A 21,270-nucleotide genomic window follows, 5' to 3' on the forward strand; every position below is an offset into this window, starting at 1 on the left:
TGGAGGAATGTGGAGAGAGAGAGAGAGAGAGAGAGAGAGAGAGAGAGAGAGAGAGAGAAGGAGGGGGAGGGAGGGGGAGAGGGAAGGTGAGATGCGAGGAAAGTATGCACGGAAGACGGAAAGAAGGAAGGAGGGTACGAAGTAGGCGAGGAGGGAGGGAGGGAGGGGAGGGGAAAAAGGGGAAGAGGAGAAAGGAACGAGAAAAAGGGAGGGAGATAAAAGAGGAGAGGGAGAAGAGGGAAGGAAAAGAGAAGGAACAAAAGAAAGGTATTAAAAAAAAGAGTAGGAATGGGATGAGAAAGAAGAGAGGTTAAAACGATAGAGGGAAAGGGGGGAAAGAGGGAGAATGAAGAGGGAAGGGAAAAGAGGAGGAAGAAGGAAAGAGAAGGACAGAGAGGGGGAGGTAAGTGTGCCAAGGAAGTAAGGGAGAGAGGCAGGCTGCAGGAGAGAGGGAGGCAGGGAGAGGTAGGAATGAAAGAGAAGGAGGCTGATGCTGGGAGGAAAAGACGGAGGGAAGGTTGAGGAGAGAGGAAGGAAGGTAGAGACGAGAGGAATCTAGGACTGGAAATATGGAAAAAGGAGGAGGGAGAGAGGGAAAGGGTAAAGTGCAGAGAGAAGGAAGGGAAGGAAAGGTGAGAAAGAGGAAGGGGCATGAATAGTGGGAGGGAGGAATGTAGGAATGAAGGAAGAGGAGAGAGGGATAGAGGGAAGGAGGGAGAGGCTAAAGTGAAAAGGAAGACGAGAATAAAAGGAGAGGCTAGAAAGAGAGTTAAGTAAATGCGAAAGAGGGAGGGAGGGGAGGGAAGGAGGGAGGAAGAAGGGAGGGGAGAGACAGATACAGTACATAGCTATTTAGGTAAGAAAGGGGGGGAGGGGAGAAGGACGTATAGAGGTAAGTGGGTTGGAAAGTAGGTTGGTAGGTGAGGAGGAAAGAAACAGGTAGACAGGTATCTAGGTGGGAAGGTAGATAGGTAGGCAGGTAGGTAAGGAGGAAGAGAGGGAGGGAGGGTGGAAAATAGGTAGTGGGTAGGTAGGTAGGTAAGTAGGCAGGTAAGTTGGTACGAAGGGAGGGAGGGAGGAAGGGAGAGAGGTAGGTAGGAGGGATGAGGTTAAAGTTATGCAGGCAGGTTAGAGGGAGAGAGTCAAGAAAAGTACGAAGAGAGAGAGAGGGAGAGAGAGAGAGAGAGAGAGAGAGAGAGAGAGAGAGAGAGAGAAGAAGGAAGATAAAGAAAAAAAAAAAAGCAATCAGGTAAGAAGGGATAAAGATACGTACACATAAAGGTAAGTAAAGAGAGGGGGAGATAAGGAAGGAGGAAGGACTGGAGATAAGGAAAGAGGAAGGAAAGGAGAGAGGGAAATAGTGAAGAAGGGAGAGAAGGAAAGAGGGAGGAAGGAAGAAAAGGAAAGAGAGAAAGGCAAAGAGGGAGGAAAAATAAAAAGAATGAGGGAGGAAGTGCGAGAAAGAAAGGGGAAAAGATAAGAGGGAAGAAGGGAGAGAAGGAAAGATGGAGGAAGGTACAGAGGGAGAAAGGTAAGTGGGTAGGGAGGAGGATAAAGGTAAATAAGGAAAACGTATGGAGGTAGGGGAGGGACTGAGGTAGGAAGGTATATAGGTAAGGAGGGATGAAGGGAGAGGGGAGAAGTAAGTAGGAAGGCAGCAGAAGCAGGTAGGAAGATAGGAAGGTTAGGAGGGAGGAGGGGAGAGAAGGCGCTGGGGAGAAAAGTAAAGAGAGAGAAAGGTAAGCAATTAGAAGGGAAGCTAAAGCAGGTAGGTATGGAAGGGGGGAGGGAGAGAGGCAGGGAGGAAAGAAGAGGGGGGAAAAGGAGAAAGCAAAAGAAGAAGAAGGGTAAGGAGGAAGAAAGGTAAACAGGTAGGAAGGGGATGTAAAGGTAGGTAGGAAGACAGACAAGCAAGGGGGGAGGAGGAGAGAGAATGAGTGAGAAACGTAAGCAATAAGGAAGGTAAAGGTATGCAGGAATGAGAGTAAAGGCAGGTAAGAAGGTAGGTAGGTAGGTAAGGCGGGTGAAAGGGAGGGAGGAAGAAGGTAAGGAGGGAGGGTGGAAGAAAGGTAAGGAGGGTGAAGCAAGCAGTTAAGAAGAGGGTAACAAGAAACAGAAAGCTAGGAAGGTAGGGAAGAGGGAAGGGATGGAAGGAGGAAAAGAGAGAGGGGGGAAAGATAAGCAGGTAGGAAGGGATAAAGGTAGGCAGAAAGGTAAGTAAGGTAAAGAGGGAGGGAGGACAGGGGAGAGAGCGAGAGAGAGCCAGTGGTCCAGCCAACCAACGAACCAGCCACCAGTGTGTCTTTGCCAGCGGTCGTGTGCACACCCACTCCCCAGCCGACAGGGGCCGTCCCGGAGCCAGACCGTCGGCAGAGTGTGTGCTCAGGGGGGGAGGGCCTGGCAGGGGAGGGGACAAGGGAGCACCAGAATCCCCCACACATACTCCCTCGGACACTCCCGCGGCTGAGGACTTCGTGATGGGTACCTGAATCCCTCTCGTGTATTTGATTATATTGGTTCACTTGTCTCGTAGGGAGTAAGGACTAGCGAATCCCCCGTCTCGTAGGGAGTAAGGAACAGACAATCCCCAACATGCACTCCCTAGAACATCCCTGATAACACCGAGAACGAACATTTTCCTCCCTCTTCTGTACTCGATAATAATTTAATGACCTCGTTGTAGGGAGTACCAAATCCCACACACTCCCACTACACTGATTGACCTGTTTTGTTGGGAGTAAAAAGACAGTCCCTACTCTGTCCCGCAGACACTCCCACAAAAACACCGGAAAGAATGCTTGCTTCCTCTTCATGCATTCCATAAAACTGATTTGACTGTTTACTAGGGAGCAGCAGATTCCACACACACTCCCGCAATCACTCATCTTCAAACTATGAGAAAGTGTGTCAGGCTTATCCACTGTGTTGTGCATCGATTTACCTGTCTTTGGCTCTCCTTTGTGAGTTAGATAATATTAGTTTAACTGTTTAACTATTTCGTAGGGAGAAGGGACTAACAAAACCCCACACACTCCCTCTAACACTCCCACTAAAACCTCGAGAATGAATACCCGGAATCTCACCTGATCGATGATGGTTTAACTGTCTCGTAAAAACTCCAGGGGCTGTGATAATCCAATATGGGCTTCATTCGCACACACGCACCGGGGATTAATATAGTCTCCCTCGCTCCCTTATCTGTTATCAGCTCATCAACCCCTTCCCCTTGAACTATCTTATCCTGGTGGCCTGGAGACGATTTTTCTGAGCTGATGGGTGGCATATTGGGGTGAAGAAAAACCTCACTTTTTCTGTAGCAATGACGGAAATCTTGTGTAATTTTTTCTGGTAACTAACAGACGATTTTGTTCATCTGAAGAAGTGGAATGATAGGTTGATAATATAACCCCTAACTCATCGCTACGACAGAAATCTTGGCAACCAGCAGACGATTTTATTCAGCAGTGAGGTGGTCTAATCTTTTCGAGGGAGGGAAAAGTAGCCCCATTCACCCTTTCAAGACGACAGAAACTATCATTACTTTGGCTATTTACAGACGATTTTGCTTAGCTATGAAGTGACAATCTTTTCTAAGGCTATAAAGAAAACCCCATTAACACTTTTACTACGATAGAAACTTAATTACTATATTCTACCAGACGATTTTATTCATCCAAGACGTGTCATCTCATCCACAAAAAGTCAACTCTCATCTCAGCCCGAAATGGATGCTATTGTATACGATGTGGTAAAAATCGGGCTTATCTCTCGTGAAGCCCAGATTATGAATACGTGGAAGTGAAGTTTTATCCGTATCAGTTTTAACTCTCACAAAAATAGATAATTTTTTGTTTTAGCTCCCCCTCCCCTCGCGAAATCAATAATGGATCACCTCTATAAACAAGAGAATATCGTAGTTCTAAAAGAGTGCAACTTATAAACAAAAAAAACATTCCTATTTTTATACTCGCCTTTTTTAAATAACCATATGACCTTGTGTATGTGTGTGTGTACGTACGTATCTAGAAATCTTGGCCTTAATATATATACCTTGATGAGTGTTCGTCAAAAAAAATACATAGATAGAAATAGACACGAAAGAAAATCAAAACCAACTACCCCCCATCAAACGCTCCTAGTATGAGAAGCGGCAACAGCAAAATTAGCAAAATAAACTGCAAGAGATAAACTCCCTGAACCCGATCGACCACGGGAGGGAAAAAATATAAAATGAAAAATAAAAACCTTCCTCGTGTGACAGAAACGAAAAAAGAACCAACAGAGAAAAGATGAAGAATAAATAAACTCACCCTTCAAAGACTGAGCAAAAAAAGGAATGATAAACTAAGATAAGGGGGAGAGAAAATAAGAAAATAAAAATGGTCTTAGACAATCAGAAAAAAAGCGATATATATGAAGTAAGGAAAATCCAGGTAATAGATTAAAAAGGTAAAATAAAAAGGAAAGGCGAAATTACAAACATGCAATCAGAAAAAGAGAATCGTGAGTTTGAAAAAATGGAAATAACTTAGGAAAAAAGTGTTACGTATAAACGCTGGAAAACACAGCAGTTAAAAAAAAGTTAATTAGAGAAAACAGTGAAAAAGAACCCAAGAAAAAGGACTCTGGATAGTTTGAAAGTCTTAAGGGGACTCTGACGCAATTATCAGCATAAAAAAAGAAAAAAAAAAAAGGAAAAGAAGATAGAACTTGGAAAAAAAGTGCTTCATGCCAGAAAAACTTACGGTGAATCTCCAAGAACCAGAAAACGTGTAAGAAGGTGGAAAGAAATTAATGAAGATGTTGCGTACCTGAAAATCTGGCGAACAATCAACAACAATCAACACCTTAAGTAAAAAAAAAAAATTGAGTAAAGGACTTAGAAAAAAAAAAGTTGTGTATCTGAAACTATTTGGAACACTGGACAACATTCATCATCAACCCCACTGCCTAAGGACCGATTATTCCTGAACTAGATAGTGTTGTCTGTCTGAAGAGCTCAAAGGGACGCAACACCTACCATCACCATCATCATCATCATCATCATCATCATCAGCGCTACTGCCTAACTACCTGTACCATCATGCATTGGGGTCACCTACAGGATCTTCTGCTTCCGCTACTGCTGCTTGGGGGCGCCTGCTGCTCCGTACTGGCTGCTGAAGAAGGTAAGGGAAGAAAAACAGAAAAGGAAGAGAAGAGGTGTGGTGGATGGAAGGGAAGGATGCTGAATGGATGGTACGTTGGGAGGAGGGAAAGGAAGGAGAAAGGAAAGGATCAAGGAAAGGAGAGAAGACTTAAAGAAAGGAAAAAGAACAGAGGAAATGAGGAAAAAGGAAAGGAAGAGAGGAATGCAGGGAAGGATGCAAAAGGGAAAGCATGTAAGGAAGATGAAGGAAGGAGGAAGAAAATGGGAAAGGAGGAAGAGAGGAATGCACAAAGAATGCAGAAAGGAATGTAGAATGAAAGAAATGCAGAGAGAGAGAGAGAGAGAGAGAGAGAGAGAGGATATTAAGTAAGGAGGGAAGAAGAAAAGAAAGCAGTTAAGTAGGAAGGGGAGTAGAAAGTCTTGATAACAGACAGGAAGAGACCGAAGGAGAAGGAAAGAGGAGAGTAGAAAGGAAGCGGAGGAGGAAAAGAGGGAGAAAGGGGAAGAAGGAATGGAAAGAGAGGGGGGGGGGAAACGGGGAGAAGTAAAACAGGAATATTGAAAGGAAAATGGGTAAGTAGAGATGGGGGAGGAAAGACAGTAGGGAGACAAGGAAAGAGGAAGATGGGAAAGTAGGAAGATAGGGAGGAAAAGAAAAAAGAGGGGGGGAAATGAAAAAAGAGGAAGAAGAAGGAGGAAAAGGAAAAAGAGGAAAGAAAAGGAAGAAGAGAAAAGAGGATAAGATGACAGATTGAGAGGAAAGCCATGTAGACGAAAGGAAACGATGAAGAAATTAGAAAAAAGTAGGAACATGTGGAGGAAAAATGAAGAAAAGAAAAGAAAGGACGAAGAAGAGAAAATGAACAGAGGAAAGTAGGGAATGAGAATAGAAATGCAGGGAAGGACAGAAAGAATGAAGAAGAAAAGAAGAAAGAATGAAGAGAGGAATACAAGGGAGGAAGAGAAAGAGGGGAGGAATGGAGGAGGTAGGACGGTAGGGGAAGGAAGGGAGGAATGCAGCTGAGGAATGGAGGGAGGGAGTGAAAGAGGAAGAGCAAATAGAAAAGTAGGAAAAGAGGAATGCAGGGAAGAGAAGGAAGGAGGGAGTGAAGGAGAAAGAAAGGAGAAAGGAGTGAAGAGAGGAATGCAGGAGGGGAAATGAGGGAGGGAGGGAGGGAGAGAAACAAAGAAGAAGGTTAAAAAGAAGGAAAGCAAGGAAGGAGGAAGGAAATAGGTAACAATTAAAGAAGAAAAGAGATACGAGGAAAAGGAAGCGACGTGGAATGATTGAAGGAAGGAGCGAAAGAAAGAAGGAAGGAAAACGAGAAATAAGGATGGATAGCAGGAAAAAGATAAAAGACAGGATTGAAGAAAAGAAGGAAGAAGGAAAGGTTAAGAAGAACTGTGAGAGAAAGGGCAAAGGAGTGCATGAAAGAAGGAAGGAAGACTGAAAGGAAAGGAGGAATGAAAGCAGAAAAACACTAAACGAACAGCAGGAAGACCAGGAACTAAAAGCAGGAGAAGTAGGAAGAAAAAAGGAAAGTTGAAAGGTAAACAGGAAGAAAATGGAAAACAGTAAAGAAGGAGTGAATGAAGAAAGGAAATAAAAAGAAGAAAGTCAGGAACGAAGAGACAAGAAAAAGGTTTAGAAGGTGTGTGTGTGTGTGTGTGTGTGTGTGTGTGTGTGTGTGTGTGTGTGTGTGTGTGTGTTTAGTTGTCCTTTCTTCCCTGTTTTCTTTTCCCTCGGTTTTCGTCTTTCCTCAAAATTTTTCGATCCCTGATGGTTAGCGAGGGAAGGGAAGAGTTTGGGAGGTAAAAAGGAAGCGTTTGGGGAAAGGGGAAAGGTGAGGGGGGAGGAGGAAGTGAGGGAGGGGGACGGTGAGAAGGGGAAAGTGAGGAAGGGAGAGGAGGTGAAGAGAGAGAAAGGGATTTGTAAGGTGGAGGGGAAGGAGGATGGCGATGTGAAGGAGAGGGGAAGTGAGAAAGGGGTAATGTGAGGGAGAGGAAGGGGGAAGGTGAGGAAGGGAGAGAGGCAGGCTAAGGGGGAAGGTAAGGGGAGGTGATGGAGGGAGAGGGGAATAGGAGGGTGGACGAGGGAGGAGGAAAGGTGAGGGATGAGGGGAACGTGATGGAGTGTAGGTAAGAGAGGGAGTAGTGGGGAAGAAGGGCGAAATGGGAGGAGGAAGGAAGGTAAGAGAGGGAGAAGGAAACTAAAAAAGGGTGGAAAGGGGAGAAGAGCTTCGGCGAGGTGAAAAGTGGGTCGACGGGATCACAGTATTCTGGTCTCTTACGGTGTTCCTATGCAAATTAAGCATTCACAAATAACAGACACACTATTTCCACCCACCTGCCGACTCGGGCGAGGAGGGGTTAATGGCGGACTGCCCTCTGCGGTTAACCCTCTCCCCCCGATGACGTGGTGCTGGAGAGGGACGCCTTCGTGTGGTGGCGCCCATTAAGCCGGGTGGTGTGGCTACCTGGTTTCACAAACGTCCCTCACCTACTTTCTTATCCCCCAAAGGAAGATGGTGGACTGCGGGAAAAGGGTAATTTAAGCCTGCAGTCCACTGGGGTTCACACTGAGATGAACCTGGAGCCACAACAACAGCAACACACACACACACACACACACACACACACACACACACACACACACACACACACACACACACACACGCACTTCGACCTGCGACCTTGCATGCTTGTCACAATTAAGAACCAACTACACCTGAAGGTAAATGTCAAAATTAACTCCTTTCAGTCCCATGACGATTTTATTATTATTATTATTGCTACCTTCAGACGATTTTATTATTATTATTATTATTGCTACCTTCAGACGATTTTATTCTGCTTAGGAGAGACTTTTCGAACTGGAAGGGGTTGGATGGCCTTCATTAACCCCTCCTGTAAAAAAAATCGTTCCTATGTTGAATAAAATCGTCTGGAGGCAACAAGAATAAAAATAAATAAAAAATACAGGGTGGTTCATATATAGCGCTCCCATTCCTGCATCATTTATTCATTTACCACTCCCATTGCCACACCTACGCCCACACCAGCAGACTGAGCCGTCCCCACAACACATAAGGGTAGTTTCTAGTGAAGCGCTATTTACGGACCCCCTTGTATGTCATCAGCCTGAAGGGGTTAATAGAAGAACAAGCCCTTTGCCTCATTGACAGCTTTTGTATGTGATTCCTGATACTGATAGACGATTTTACTCAGCTTAAGAGGCCAGACGATATTGCTCAACCGAGGAAAAACAGCAGACGATTTCACTTAACTAAGGAGATACGTCAGACGATTTTACTCAACTCAGGAAAAACAACAGACGGTTTATGCAGGCTGGAAGAGACCCCAAACGATCTGACTCAGCATAGGAAAGGCCAAACTATTTTACTCAACATAGGAGATGCCAGACGATTTTACTCAGTTTTGTAGAGACACTTGACGATTTTACTCAACTAAGGAGAGACAACAGACGACTTTACTCAGCCTAAGAGAGACGCCAGATGATTTTACTCAACATAGGAGGCATGGCAGGCGATTTACTCAGCTTAGGAGACACGCCAGCCGATTTATTCAGGGTAGGAGACATACCAGACGATTGTACTCAAATCAGAAAACGCCAGATGACCTTTATTTACCTTAGAAGATGTCAGACGATTTATTCAACATAGGACAGACGCCTGACGATTTTCTGTAACTTAGGAAAGATGCCAGACGATTTTCCTCAACCTAAATGCGCTGGTCAATTAAGAGGTTCACTCCCTGACGTCTAACCGGAAGCACCTTGCATGTTTGTCGCAGGTAAGAACAATTGCACCAAGGCTTGTTAGTGCCGTAATTTAAAGATAACGAGGGATCGGACTGTCCATGCATTAACAGGACCAAAAGCGATGTATGAATAAAGTCTTCTAGTATTAGTAAGAAGACGAAATACATCTCTGTTATTCTCCTTTTTATTAGTACACTGTTTTTAGTTTAACCTGGGCTAAAATTGTTACTATTCCGTCTTTAATTCACAGTTGTAATAAAACATCAATTAAAGATTAACACTAAGATATGATAAGAAATTAATGCTATGACAAGGATGTAGTATCGTCTTTTTCTGCCCCTGAGTTGTGTGAAATTAGCTAAAAACAAAAACACAAGATTATGAGTATAGTCAACTTGTAACTTAGATGTCATTTTTCGTTTTCTTTTACTATTGTTAACATCGGATGATTTTATTCTGCCTGAGAGAATTTTCGAACTGAAATGGTTAGATACAGCCCTCATGAACTCCTTGACTTCGAGACGTTTTTCCTGAGTTGAATGCTTTGATAATAAGAAGCAAAACAAGAGTATATTCGAAGGAGGGAAGCAACGTTAAGGCATTTTCGAAGAAGTGAAGCAACATTAAGGCATATTCAAAGCAGCGAAGCAACATTAAGACACTTTCGAAACAGTGAAGCAACATTAAGGCATTTTCGAAGCCGTGAAGCAGCATTAAAGCATATTCGAAGCAGTGAAACAACATTAAGACACATTCGAAGCAGTAAAGTAACATTAAGACACATTCGAGGCATTGAAGCAACTTTAAGACACATTTGAAGCAGTGAAGCAACATTAATGCATACTCGAAACAGAGAAACAATGAACAGGGTGTAAGAGGATCCAGTCTCATGGGGGAAGGGCCAAAAGTTATACACATGTCCTGAAAGCAATATTAATATATATCTGAGCTTGGGTTTGTTAAGTAGGAGATAGACGCAAATTAGAGCTTAAATTCTTTATTTTCTCTAACAGTTCCGGTTACATTGAACCCATCTTCAAAAATAGAGAAAACTAGAAAGCGTTCAGGGAGCGCATACCTCCGCCAATGTCAGTGCCATTAATAAGGATCCGGATCTGGATTTGGATCCGTCCCCAAATTCAGTCAACTCTTTCTTGGTCCATGACCCAACTTTCCTCAGAATTTCATTGAAATTCCTCTGAGAACTTTTGGAGATATTGTGCGGGATACTCTGGATCCGGAACCGGATCCAGTCCAAAATCAAATCATTTATTCCTTGGCCCATGGCCCACCCCTCAACAAAATTTCATCAAATTCCGTTCATAACGTTTTGAGTAATCCTGCTAACAGACAGACAGACAGAAAGACAAACAAATAAACAAACAAACGCGGGGTAAAACAACCTCCTTGGCGGAGGTAACAAAGAAATCGAGCTTTAATCTGTGTGCCTCTCCCACCCGACATTTCCACTCGTGGCGGTGGATTACCTACGTCTGAGCTAGTTAGTGGCCTGAACGAGGAGTAAGACTGTCCATTTATACACGGGGGGAACCAAAAGTTATGTATACGACTCAGTGCTTTAATAACGTTCAGTGCCAGACTCCTCCTCTAGGCTGATTAAAATCATGTGTTGGCAACAAGGATTATAAATGAGATTATCCGTACAAAGATGCAGGATGAGTCAAAGGTTATGCATTTCTCTCTCTCTCTCTCTCTCTCTCTCTCTCTCTCTCTCTCTCTCTCTCTCACGCCATCGATCTGTCTGTCTTTGCTTGTCTGCCTGTTAGTCTCCATCTGCATATTTTTCATCCGCTGAGTCTATCAGTCCATTTGCAAGGCTTTATTTATTTCTCTCTGTATATATTCAGCGTTCTATCGATCTCTCTATCTACCTGTCTATCTGTTCATCTGGGTCCATCTCTCTATCTGTCCACCTGCCTTCCTTGCCATAGTTCTCTCTCTCTATCCATTTATTTTTTCTTTCTATCTTTTCCCTCTATTTATGTCCGTCTGTCTGTCTATCTCTCTCTCTCTCTCTCTCAGTGTTTGTCTGCCTAGGTTACAGTATATCTGTCTATCTATCTGTCCATCTGTTTTTCTGTCTATGTATGAATCTATATGTGTATGTATGTATGTATGTATGTATGTATTTATCAGTCAGCCTGTCTGATCATTCATCCATCCGTCCATCCAACCAACCATCCATCTATCATCCTGTGTATCTGTCTGTTTATCTCTCAGTCAGTCTAGCTGTCTATCTATCAGTCTGTCTATCTATCTACCTATCTATCGAACCATAATGGCATAACTCCTTGTTTATTCCAACCCTCTCATCCCACATACCTTTGGACTCAAAATAAAGATAATTACATTTCCGATATCACAATTATTTTATTTATCGTCATTTAATAACAAAATTATCCCCAGAAATCTATTAACACTTCCAAAGGCTTTGTAGTGAGGAAGAGTAATTAAAGTTGATTTGTTTTCATCTGACAGAACTGGGTCACTCCTATAGATTAAATACTGCGTCGTGATTGCATAAAATCGATGACCCTTAATTACTAGGTAGAAATCAGTCTCCTTGGTTACTAGTCTAATCAGCCCTCCGGTCTAACTACACCTGGCCATGAAGTGAAATTCGCTGACCCATAGTTACGGGATAGGGACGAGTCTCCTTGGTTACTAGTCAAATCTCTTCAGTCTAACTACACTTGGGCCAGGAGGTGGACTTAAAAGGGTTAAAGATCTTTTTTTTTTTTTTTAGGTGAAAATAAACAGATTGCAGTACACCTACCCTCTACCCACACCTCTTTCCCCTCCCCTTCTTCTCGTCCCCCTTCCCCTCTGTCCCCATTTTTCCACTCCACTTTCTCCCCTCGCCCACTTCCCCTCCCTTTCCCCTCCCCTTTCCATTTCTCTTCCTCTCCCCCTTTTCCCTCCCCTTCCCCTCTCCTTTCACTCTCTTTTCCCCTTCCCATTCCCTTCCCTTTTCCCTCCCCCTTCCCCTTCCTTTTTCGTCCCCTTCTTGCCCTTCCAACAATTTATCACCTTTTTTCTTTAGCATGTACTTTTCTGCCAGTGACTTGTGAAATGAAGTCTCTCTCTCTCTCTCTCTCTCTCTCTCTGACGTCATATTCCAAGAGTTCATCCACGGTTGCGTAAAACAAGCAGGTAAACACACACACACACACACACACACACACACACACACACACACACACACACACACACACACACACACACACAATAAAAATCATATAAACAAATACTGGTCACATTTATCTCAGAACTGATAATAAGTAAACAGTTTGGTTAACTGAATCGCAAATCGGAGGTGGAGTGAGAGGAAGAGATTTGCAGAGAACAGGGAAGCAGGAAGAGGAACTGGATCATCTGACAAGAGCACTTAGAGAGCGCATACCTCCACCAAGACACCAGCATTCCCCTCTCTTGACCTTCACCTTTGACCCATTTCCCCAGGTGTTTAAATCTTGTGTTAGTTTGATGGTCCTTTATCATGATTTCAAAGTTAATTCAGTTCATCTAATCCTTTTTCCTTAACGTTGCTAAAAGACAGACAAACACACCTGACGAATAACATAACCACAGTGGGATAACAATGAACAAGACAGAGTGGAGGAAGCAAGAAGAGTTTGTGTGTGTGTGTGTGTGTGTGTGTGTTTGGTGTGGACTGTTTTATGCCTATGTACAGTTGGTAACATATGAACCTGGGACAGCATCCGTGTGTGGCAGAGGTATAGCAATTAGTACACCTGACAACCTTGACATAATCACATATTTGTTGGTGGCATGAGTGTGAATGAACGAAGCCGTCAAATATCAGTTGAAATGACCAAGTAGGGCAGTGAAATGGCGGGGGACAGGGCGACATGGAGGCGATTTGTTTGTGGCCACCCCTTACGGGATAAAGGAGTCTGGCAATAGATAGATAGATCATGTAACTGAGATGCATGAACTTCGGAAATCGTAGTTAGATCGCCACTTCACAGACAATCTTCCAGGTACATTTGTGGCCAACTGTACGCTTTGCATGCTCGCCTCCTGACACCCAGCAGACATTCTCCGTGCAACAAATGGTGCCACACACCCTCATATGCCACCTTCTGTTCAATGAAGCACTTCGTCCGTATTTAATACACGCTAAGGCTGTCTCATTCAAAATTGGAGTGATGTTATTAACGAATATGTTTGTATGAAGTATAATTGTCATGAAGAGGAGTGGTTAAGAATCCTTTTACGAAATTCAGATTACCAAACTATTTCCTGCGCCAGCCCAGGATCAATACTCTCTCTCTTCGGTCAGCATCCCAATCCTTTGTGTAAGTTATAGGAAATCATTTACAGTATAGACTACTTGACAGTGAGAATCGGTTTTTCAGGAACAGTAATATAAATATAATGAAAAGTGTCGTAATGCACACGGATAAATTGGTTTGCTCAGTATTATGGGGTGCTGGAGAGGGACGCCTTCATGTGGTGACACCGATATGGCTGGGTGATGCCACTGTCTGGTTGTAGGAGCATCCATCATTTCCCTCGTTATTCCCAAAAGGAGGATGGTGAACTGCAAGAGAAGGTAATTTTTGTTTGCAGTCCACTGGGTTCATTCTAAGATAAGCCTGGGGTTTCAGCTACTATTACTACTACTACTACTACTACTACTGCTACTACTACTACTACTACTACTACTACTACTACCACCACCACTAATACTACTACTGTTAATACTTCTGTTACTACTACTACTACTACTTCTGTTAATACTATTGTTACTAGTACTACACTATCTTGTAGCACAAACACCAGTGAAATTACTATATGCTGTGCTGGGGAAAAAAAAAATATATAAAACACGGCAAACACATTAACTCATCTCAGAGGGGTGTCTCCGAGAAGTGAACCCATATTCATAAACTTTCCTATGTGTAAGTCGTAAATAAGGCTGACTGATTTACACTCTCCCCTTCACTCATTCGCCTACCAAACACTTCACCATCAAACGGGGGTGGACGCACAAATGATAAATGCGACCAGACAACATTATGAACATTATTTCAGATTGCAATTTATTACTAAGGAATCTTGTTTAGGTTAATGAAAAAAATCGATGGGTACTTTTATGCATACTTTTCTTGGATTCATGAGCACATTTCGCCTCTTATGTTTTAAAGAATTACAGGATTTTCATGGTCATTTTTTCAGCAGTTGAATTTTGAACTCTGGATCTGTGCATGAAAAATGAAAACGAATTTGGGATTCTGACCTGACCAAACCGGACCTAACCTTTCCAGTCACACTCGGCCAATTCACCCCATTTTAAAACTCTAATCTAACTTATTTTAATCTCATTCCTGGTCTAACCTATGCAAACTTACCCTAGGCCAACCAAATATGATTCAATTTACCCTTAACTCACCTAACCTAATCCAGCCTAACATTCAGTTCATTCTGACCTAATCAAATCCCATATCACCTAGCCTAATCCAACCGAACATGATTCAGTTCAGTCTAGCCTACCCTAACTTAACCTAATCCTACCTAACCTACACTAACCCAGCCTAATCAAACCAACCCTATCAGAGCATAGAACAAAATAATTATGCACCAACGAAACCCAGCCCCACCACCAACCCACGAAGAAAGCCACGATACACAACCCAACCCAACCCAGCCCAACCCAGAAAGCCACGATACACAACCCAACCCAACCCAGGCTACCTTGTCCAGACCAAACCTAATCCAGCTCAACCTAACCTAGCTTGGCATACCATAACAAAATCTACCTTAACCTTACCTAACCAAGCTTTACACAAACATAACAGCACCAACGAAACTTACCCTCACCTAACGAAATCTAACAGCATAAACATTTTCATAACCTAACCTAATCATACCAAGCTCAGCCTAACTAAAGATAACATAGCATATCAAAAATCTACCCCAAACATAACTCGACATAAGTCCTAACGTGAACACATATAAAACAGGATAAAATGGACTCTAATTTAACTTGACCTTATCTAACCATTCCAGACTTAACAGAGGACAGCATATAACAAGCGACCCTAACTTAACTAAGCACATCAAAACACACTGTAACACAAACCTAACATAGCACATCACATGAGAACCTATCTTCATCTATCGTAATCCGTGTTAACTCCAGCTCCACATTACCGTAGCTCATCAGGGAAGGTATTATCAGCATGTATGGCCTCCCTAACTTAGCCTGACCTAACCTAACCTAGCCTAGTTTAGTATAGCGTAGCCTGTCTTAGGGATACGAATCGATAGAGAGGCGTCTTGCAGGCCGACAGTCTTAATGGATCCAGGTTCGAATCCTGGTTGGGACAGGGAAGAGCTTAAGGGTTTGAATGTCGTTAAACCAGACTTTAATGATTTATCAAAAGACCCGCCAACGTGTAGTAAAAATACCCCAGCTAAAACAGATCTAATAGTCCTGTATGAGGCAGCCCAGGCATGCACTTAAGATGGGCGGTGGATGTTGGCGCCGAAGTGGTGGCATGTGGAGGTGTATAGTATATAGGAGGGTTGCCGGGCTTCAGGGAACGAGCTGTGAAGCTTATGTCCGGAGTCGGGCACATAAAAAAAGCCAAGCCTAGCCTAGCCTAGCCTAGCCTAACCTAACCTAACCTAGTCCAATCTAGCCCAAACTAACCCAACACAACACACCACCAAATATATCCTAACATACCATGTCAAACTAAACCCAACACAGCAAATCATAACACAGCCCACCAACACCTCTCCTAATTCTCCCTTGCTTAAACTAAACTAATAAAACACAGCACAACATAACAGTATAGCACGTCGTAACAAACCTAACATAGCACACCATGACAAAATATACTCAACTCCAAACTAACAACATAGCCCAACCAAACAGAACACAGCACGACAAATCTACCCCAAACCTAACACAGCACATCAAAACAAGTACCCACCTTCACGCCTCCTAATCTGTCCCAATTCCAGCACCTCCATCCCATAAAACACACAAATCTACCCCAGACCTAACACAGCACATCACAACAAAAACCCACACACACACACCACCTAATCCATCCCACCCCATCACCTCCATCCCATAAAACTTAACACAGATCTACCCCAGACCTAAAACAGCACATCACAACAAAAACCCACACACACACACCACCTAATCCGACCCAACCCCAACACCTCCACCCTACGTTAACCCCCCCGAGCGAGAAAGGTATCGTGGGAATGCATATCGTCCCTTTAAGTCAGGGTCGTACATTCAATACTTCGCGAGTTACAATCCCATTCTCGACTGACAGGGGTGGTGGCGGTAGGGAGTTCTGGGAAGGAGGGGTGAATCGAACACAAGCTTATGCCCTTTTAATAACAGTAAGTGTGTTCTGTCTCTATGTCTGCCTCTGTGTGTGTGTGTGTGTGTGTGTGTGTGTGTGTGTGTGTGTGTGTGTGTGTGTGTGTGTGTGTGTATCGGTCTGCCTGTCTGTGTTTTTCCTCCCTATAGAACACAAGCTAATACTCTTTTAATGATGTCAGGTGTTTGCCTTCTGGCTGGTGTTTCTTTGTGTCTGTGTGTCTCTTGTATGCATGTTTATCTGTGCCTGTCTGTCTCTGTCTATCTATTTCTGTCTCTATCTGTATGGCTGTCTGTACAACACAAGCTTATACTCATTTAATAATGGGAGGTGTGCTTTCTAATTGGGTGTTTCTTGCCGTCAGTGTCTGTGTGTTTGTCTCTGTCTTTGTCTGTCTATTTGTCTGTTTATCTGTCTGTCTGTTTATCTGAAGGACACACGCTTACATTCTTTTAATAAGGAGAAAGGTATGGTTCCCAACTACCTACTTCTTTTTCTGTGTCCCCTTGTTTGTCTCTGTCTATGCTTCTGTGTCCTGCTGTCTGTCTCCATTTTCATCTCTGTTTTTGTCTTTTCTATGTCTGTCTTTATCTGTCTGTCTGTCTGTAGAACACTAGCATATACTCTTTTAACAAGGATACGTGTGTACTTCTGACTAGCTGTTTCTTGCTGTGTCTGTCTGTGTGTGCATTTGTGTGTGTATCTGTTTTTGTCTGGCTGTATGTCTGTCTGTGACTGTGTGTCTGTCTGTGCTTATCTGTGTCTGTCTCTCTGTCTTTCAATCCGTCCGTCCGTCAGTCAGTCCGCTCATCCGTCAGTCTGTCAGTTCGTCAGTCACTCTCTCTCTCTCTCTCTCTCTCTCTCTCTCTCTCTCAATCGATGCCCGTATTGTTGAAGAGTACAGACACTGTATAGCAAAGTGCCCTGGAGTGGTGTTTGCGTATGTCAAATGTAGATATTTTAAAGCTTAAATATTACTGTACAAAATGACACGCAGATTCCATAGTACAGCAGGGTAGTGAAATGGCGTTGGACAGGGCGACATGGAGGTGATTTGTTTGTAGCCACCCCTTACGGGATTAAGGCGTCTGGCAATAGGTAGACAGATAGACAGAATTCAAGTGGGTGTTTATTTAATCCAAAACTAATGGAAACTTTTATGGAATACAGAAGGGCTGGGAATATCTGTTGAATATTAACTCTCGCAGGCTCCTATGACGAACTAACATCTTAAAAGCATTGTCTATACTCCGCTCACTTGAAGCTGGCAAAAATTTACCACCTCTCCATCCTGAATCCTGAGCTGTAACAAGACAATACAGTGAGGTGCAAATCACGAAGAAGTGCTATGGATAATATACAGAGCCGTGGTACCGTCCCTGCCTTCCACTGAATTACAGGGAATAAGTTACAAAATGACGAAAATCTCTGCCAAGTTACGGTGAACGGAGTATAGATTTAGATCACGTAATATTATAGTTGATGCGCCCGAAACCACAGAGAATATCGAAGGCCAGGATGCTTAAAAGAATGGTGGTGTTGTCTTTCGTTGGGTACTTTGGTGTTGGTATTCGTGCTGTTATATTTTCCTTTTTCCTGTGTCTGCGTCCGGTTTACTTCATATATAATGGAAGATAATAGGTGGTGATGATGATGATGATGATGATGATGATGATGAGGTGGAGGAGGAGGAGGATGAAGTTGATGACGAGGAGGAGGAGAATCAGGAGGAAGAGGATAAAGTTGATGATGATGATGATGATGATGATAACGCTGGCAGTGATTACGTCTTACAATAACAGTTTTTCAAATACAAATACACAAAAATCAAACTTCAAAAATGGAATGACAAAAAAATTAATAGAACACCAAATTAAAGGAAATGTTCAACGCGTAAAATATTTAGAAAGAAAAAAACATGAAGGGAATGTTTTAAATAATAATCTGAAACACTTAAAACAAATCTCTCTCTCTCTCTCTCTCTCTCTCTCTCGCCAGACACCTTAATCCAGTGAAGGTGGACACAAATAAATCGCCTCCATGTCACCCTGTCTTCTGCCACTTAGTTCCCCTCCCTCGAACTCACATCCCCCTCTCTCATACATCTCTCCAATCCATCACTCCATCTCATCCTCAGTCTCCCCCTCCACCTCACCCACACTCTTCTAGTCAGTCTCTCATTATCCACGAATAAATGCCGTAAATACACTTCTTAGAGATGTGGAAATATTCAGAGGTTTTGTGGCGGAGTGGCAGAGGTGTAGCCTAAGTATGATGTATTTTGTATTATGTATTATGTATGTGTTTTCACGGTACAACACGGTATGCAGAAATACAGGATACAGGCAAGGAAAGTACAGTTGATTTGGATGTATATGATAAAGGGATGGCATTGTGTGTGTGTGTGTGTGTGTGTGTGTGTGTGTGTGTGTGTATGAGAGAGAGAGAGAGAGAGAGAATCCAACTTCAAAGAAAAATCGAAACATTCCGAAATACCTACCTAAATGTCGTGCGCAATTTAACTCTCTGACCTTTGAGCGAAACGCAGAAAGAGTGAGAAAGCGAGAGAGAGAGAGAGAGAGAGGGGATACTAACACTCCCAGGCTCCTCTATGCTCACTCTCGTCTTAATAAAATCGTCTGCCTTTAACTAAAACAAAATACTAGAGTTGTCCCGACTACAAGAGAGCTATACAATAAAAAATAAATAAAATACGAAAAAATTGGCAAATAATTCGAAAAAATATCATGTAATTATTATTATTATTATTATTTTTTTTTTTTTTGAGGAAAACATTTTTGACAATCTCTTCAGCACGTTCTCTCTCTCTCTCTCTCTCTCTCTCTCTCTCTCTCTCTCTCTCTCTCTCTCTCTCTCTCTCGTTCTTGTTTCCCAGAGTCGATTTTATTCACCTTGAGAGTGGTTCCTCATATATCCTTTTCACATTAACTTGGCTTAGATTTTCGTCCTTTGGCAGATTAATTCACGTGGCTCATTGGCAGAAAAAGACAGTACTATGGATCTACGTTAATTTCCACAGCACTTCTTCGTGACTAGCACCATACCTAAGTGTTAATCTATTGTTACAACTTGGCATTCAATATAGAGAGAAGGAAGTTTTAGGCCAAGTCAGAGTAAAAAGAGTATAGGAAGAGATTGACTAAGTATATATATCAAACTCACTATATTAAGCCTTTCCCATGCTAATGAAAATCGCCTGGAGTAAAATCGCCTGCGAGAATAAAATGCAAAAGACCTTTATTCAGCGATTTAACCCCTCATCTGGCCGACCTATTTCTCATCTTAATCTTGCTATCCTCAAACGATATTATTCAGCATATGATTTACATCTCGACCTGGGGGGGTTACATGCAGCCTTCATTAGTCCTCTTTACCACTACACAGGACGCCTTCATGTGGTGGCACCGATATGGCTGGGTGGTGGAGCTGCCACGTTATATAAAAATCCCCCAATTCCCTCCCTACCCACCGAAGAGAGGATGGTGGACTGGGGAGGAAGGAAAACTTGGTCTGAAGTCTATCAGGTTCACGTTGAGATGGGTCTGGGGTTGCAGCTACTACTACTATAACTACTACTACTACTGCTACTGCTACTACTACTACTACTGCTGCTGCTGCTGCTGCTGCTACTACTACTACTACTACTACTACTACTACTACTACTACTACTGCTGCTGCTGCTGCTGCTGCTGCTGCTGCTGCTGCTACTACTACTACTACTACTACTACTACTACTACTACTACTACTACCACTATTACTACTACTACTACTACTAACGCCAGACGATTTTATTCAGCCTAGAGGAGCTCCCTAGTAGTAAAGAAGATAAATAAGACAATACACAAACCCCGGCAGTAAAGAAAGCAAGAAAAAATATCAAGAAATGGCAAAAAAATAACTCGCCTCCCGTTTTGAGCGAAATTTTAAAGGAAGCGAACGAAAGGATACGAGACGCAGCCTTTTCCCGGGGACAGAGAATTATAATATGCAAAGGAGAGAGAGAAAAAAAAAAGAACCCGAATCGCCACCTCATAATTGTTTTTCATAAAATTTCGCGAGTTACAATAAATCTTCGTGGATTAGGCGCAGTTTTTAAATTCAGTGGAGGAAATTGCCTTGGATAAATTTTGGGAGACTTCGAGGTGGAGAGAGAGAGAGAGAGAGAGAGAGAGAGAGAGAGAGAGAGGGTGTGGGTGTGCTGAGAGGGAGTGTGGAAGAGTGAGATGAAGTATGGAGGAGTGGGAGGAAGTAAGATAAATGAGGGGGGACCAGCTGCGAAATGAAAGAGAGAGAGAGAGAGAGAGAGAGAGAGAGAGAGAGAGAGATCGGTATGTGCAAGTGAAAGTATAAATAACTTAGGGAATGCGTAGGAATGTCTGCAAAGTGTGTGTGTGTGTGTGTGTGTGTGTGTGTGAGAGAGAGAGAGAGAGAGAGAAGGAGGGTGTAATTTAAGCATAAATAATGGCGACAGTTGAAAGTGAGTGTGTGAGTTAGTGTGAGAGAGAGCCACATTCTCACAACACAAGGGGTTGGAGCAAGCATTAAACCTCTTCAGCACGAGGACGTCTATCTAATTCTTGCCACCTTTAGATGATTTAATTCAGGTAAGTAAAGATGTCTCATATTATTTAATGTAGTCTTGATCCAATATAACTAGTTCTAAGTCTCCCCTATGCCGAATATTTTGTCTGTAGGTAAGAATCATTCAATAAAACCTATGTCATTTGAGTGAAGCAGTTAACCTCTTCAGTGCGACAGGGCGGTATTCGTGAGGGGCGCCTTCACGCTTTGGCACCGATATGGCCGAGTAACTCCTCTACCTGGTTAGGCAAACTTCCCCCAGCTCCGTCCCTGTCTCCGAAAAAAGGAGTATGGTGGACTGCAGAAAAGGGAAACTTAAGCCTTAAGTTCATCGGGTTCA

General features: G+C 43.0%; 1 protein-coding gene across 1 annotated transcript in view; it reads left to right on the forward strand.

The window, feature by feature from the left end:
• The first annotated feature begins 5,019 nt into the window (after positions 1 to 5,019).
• LOC145396451 (uncharacterized) overlaps positions 5,020 to 21,270 on the forward strand; it is a 487,788-nt gene continuing 471,537 nt past the window's right edge. The window contains exon 1 of the mRNA XM_080269826.1: positions 5,020 to 5,168. Within this exon, the coding sequence (XP_080125952.1) occupies positions 5,084 to 5,168 (85 nt within the window). The 5' untranslated portion in view covers positions 5,020 to 5,083. The remainder of the gene's footprint in view (positions 5,169 to 21,270) is intronic.

Source organism: Coenobita brevimanus, chromosome 38 (assembly GCF_032717465.1).
Source record: "Coenobita brevimanus isolate Jiangsu-jjx chromosome 38, ASM3271746v2, whole genome shotgun sequence".
NCBI lineage: Eukaryota > Metazoa > Arthropoda > Malacostraca > Decapoda > Coenobitidae > Coenobita > Coenobita brevimanus.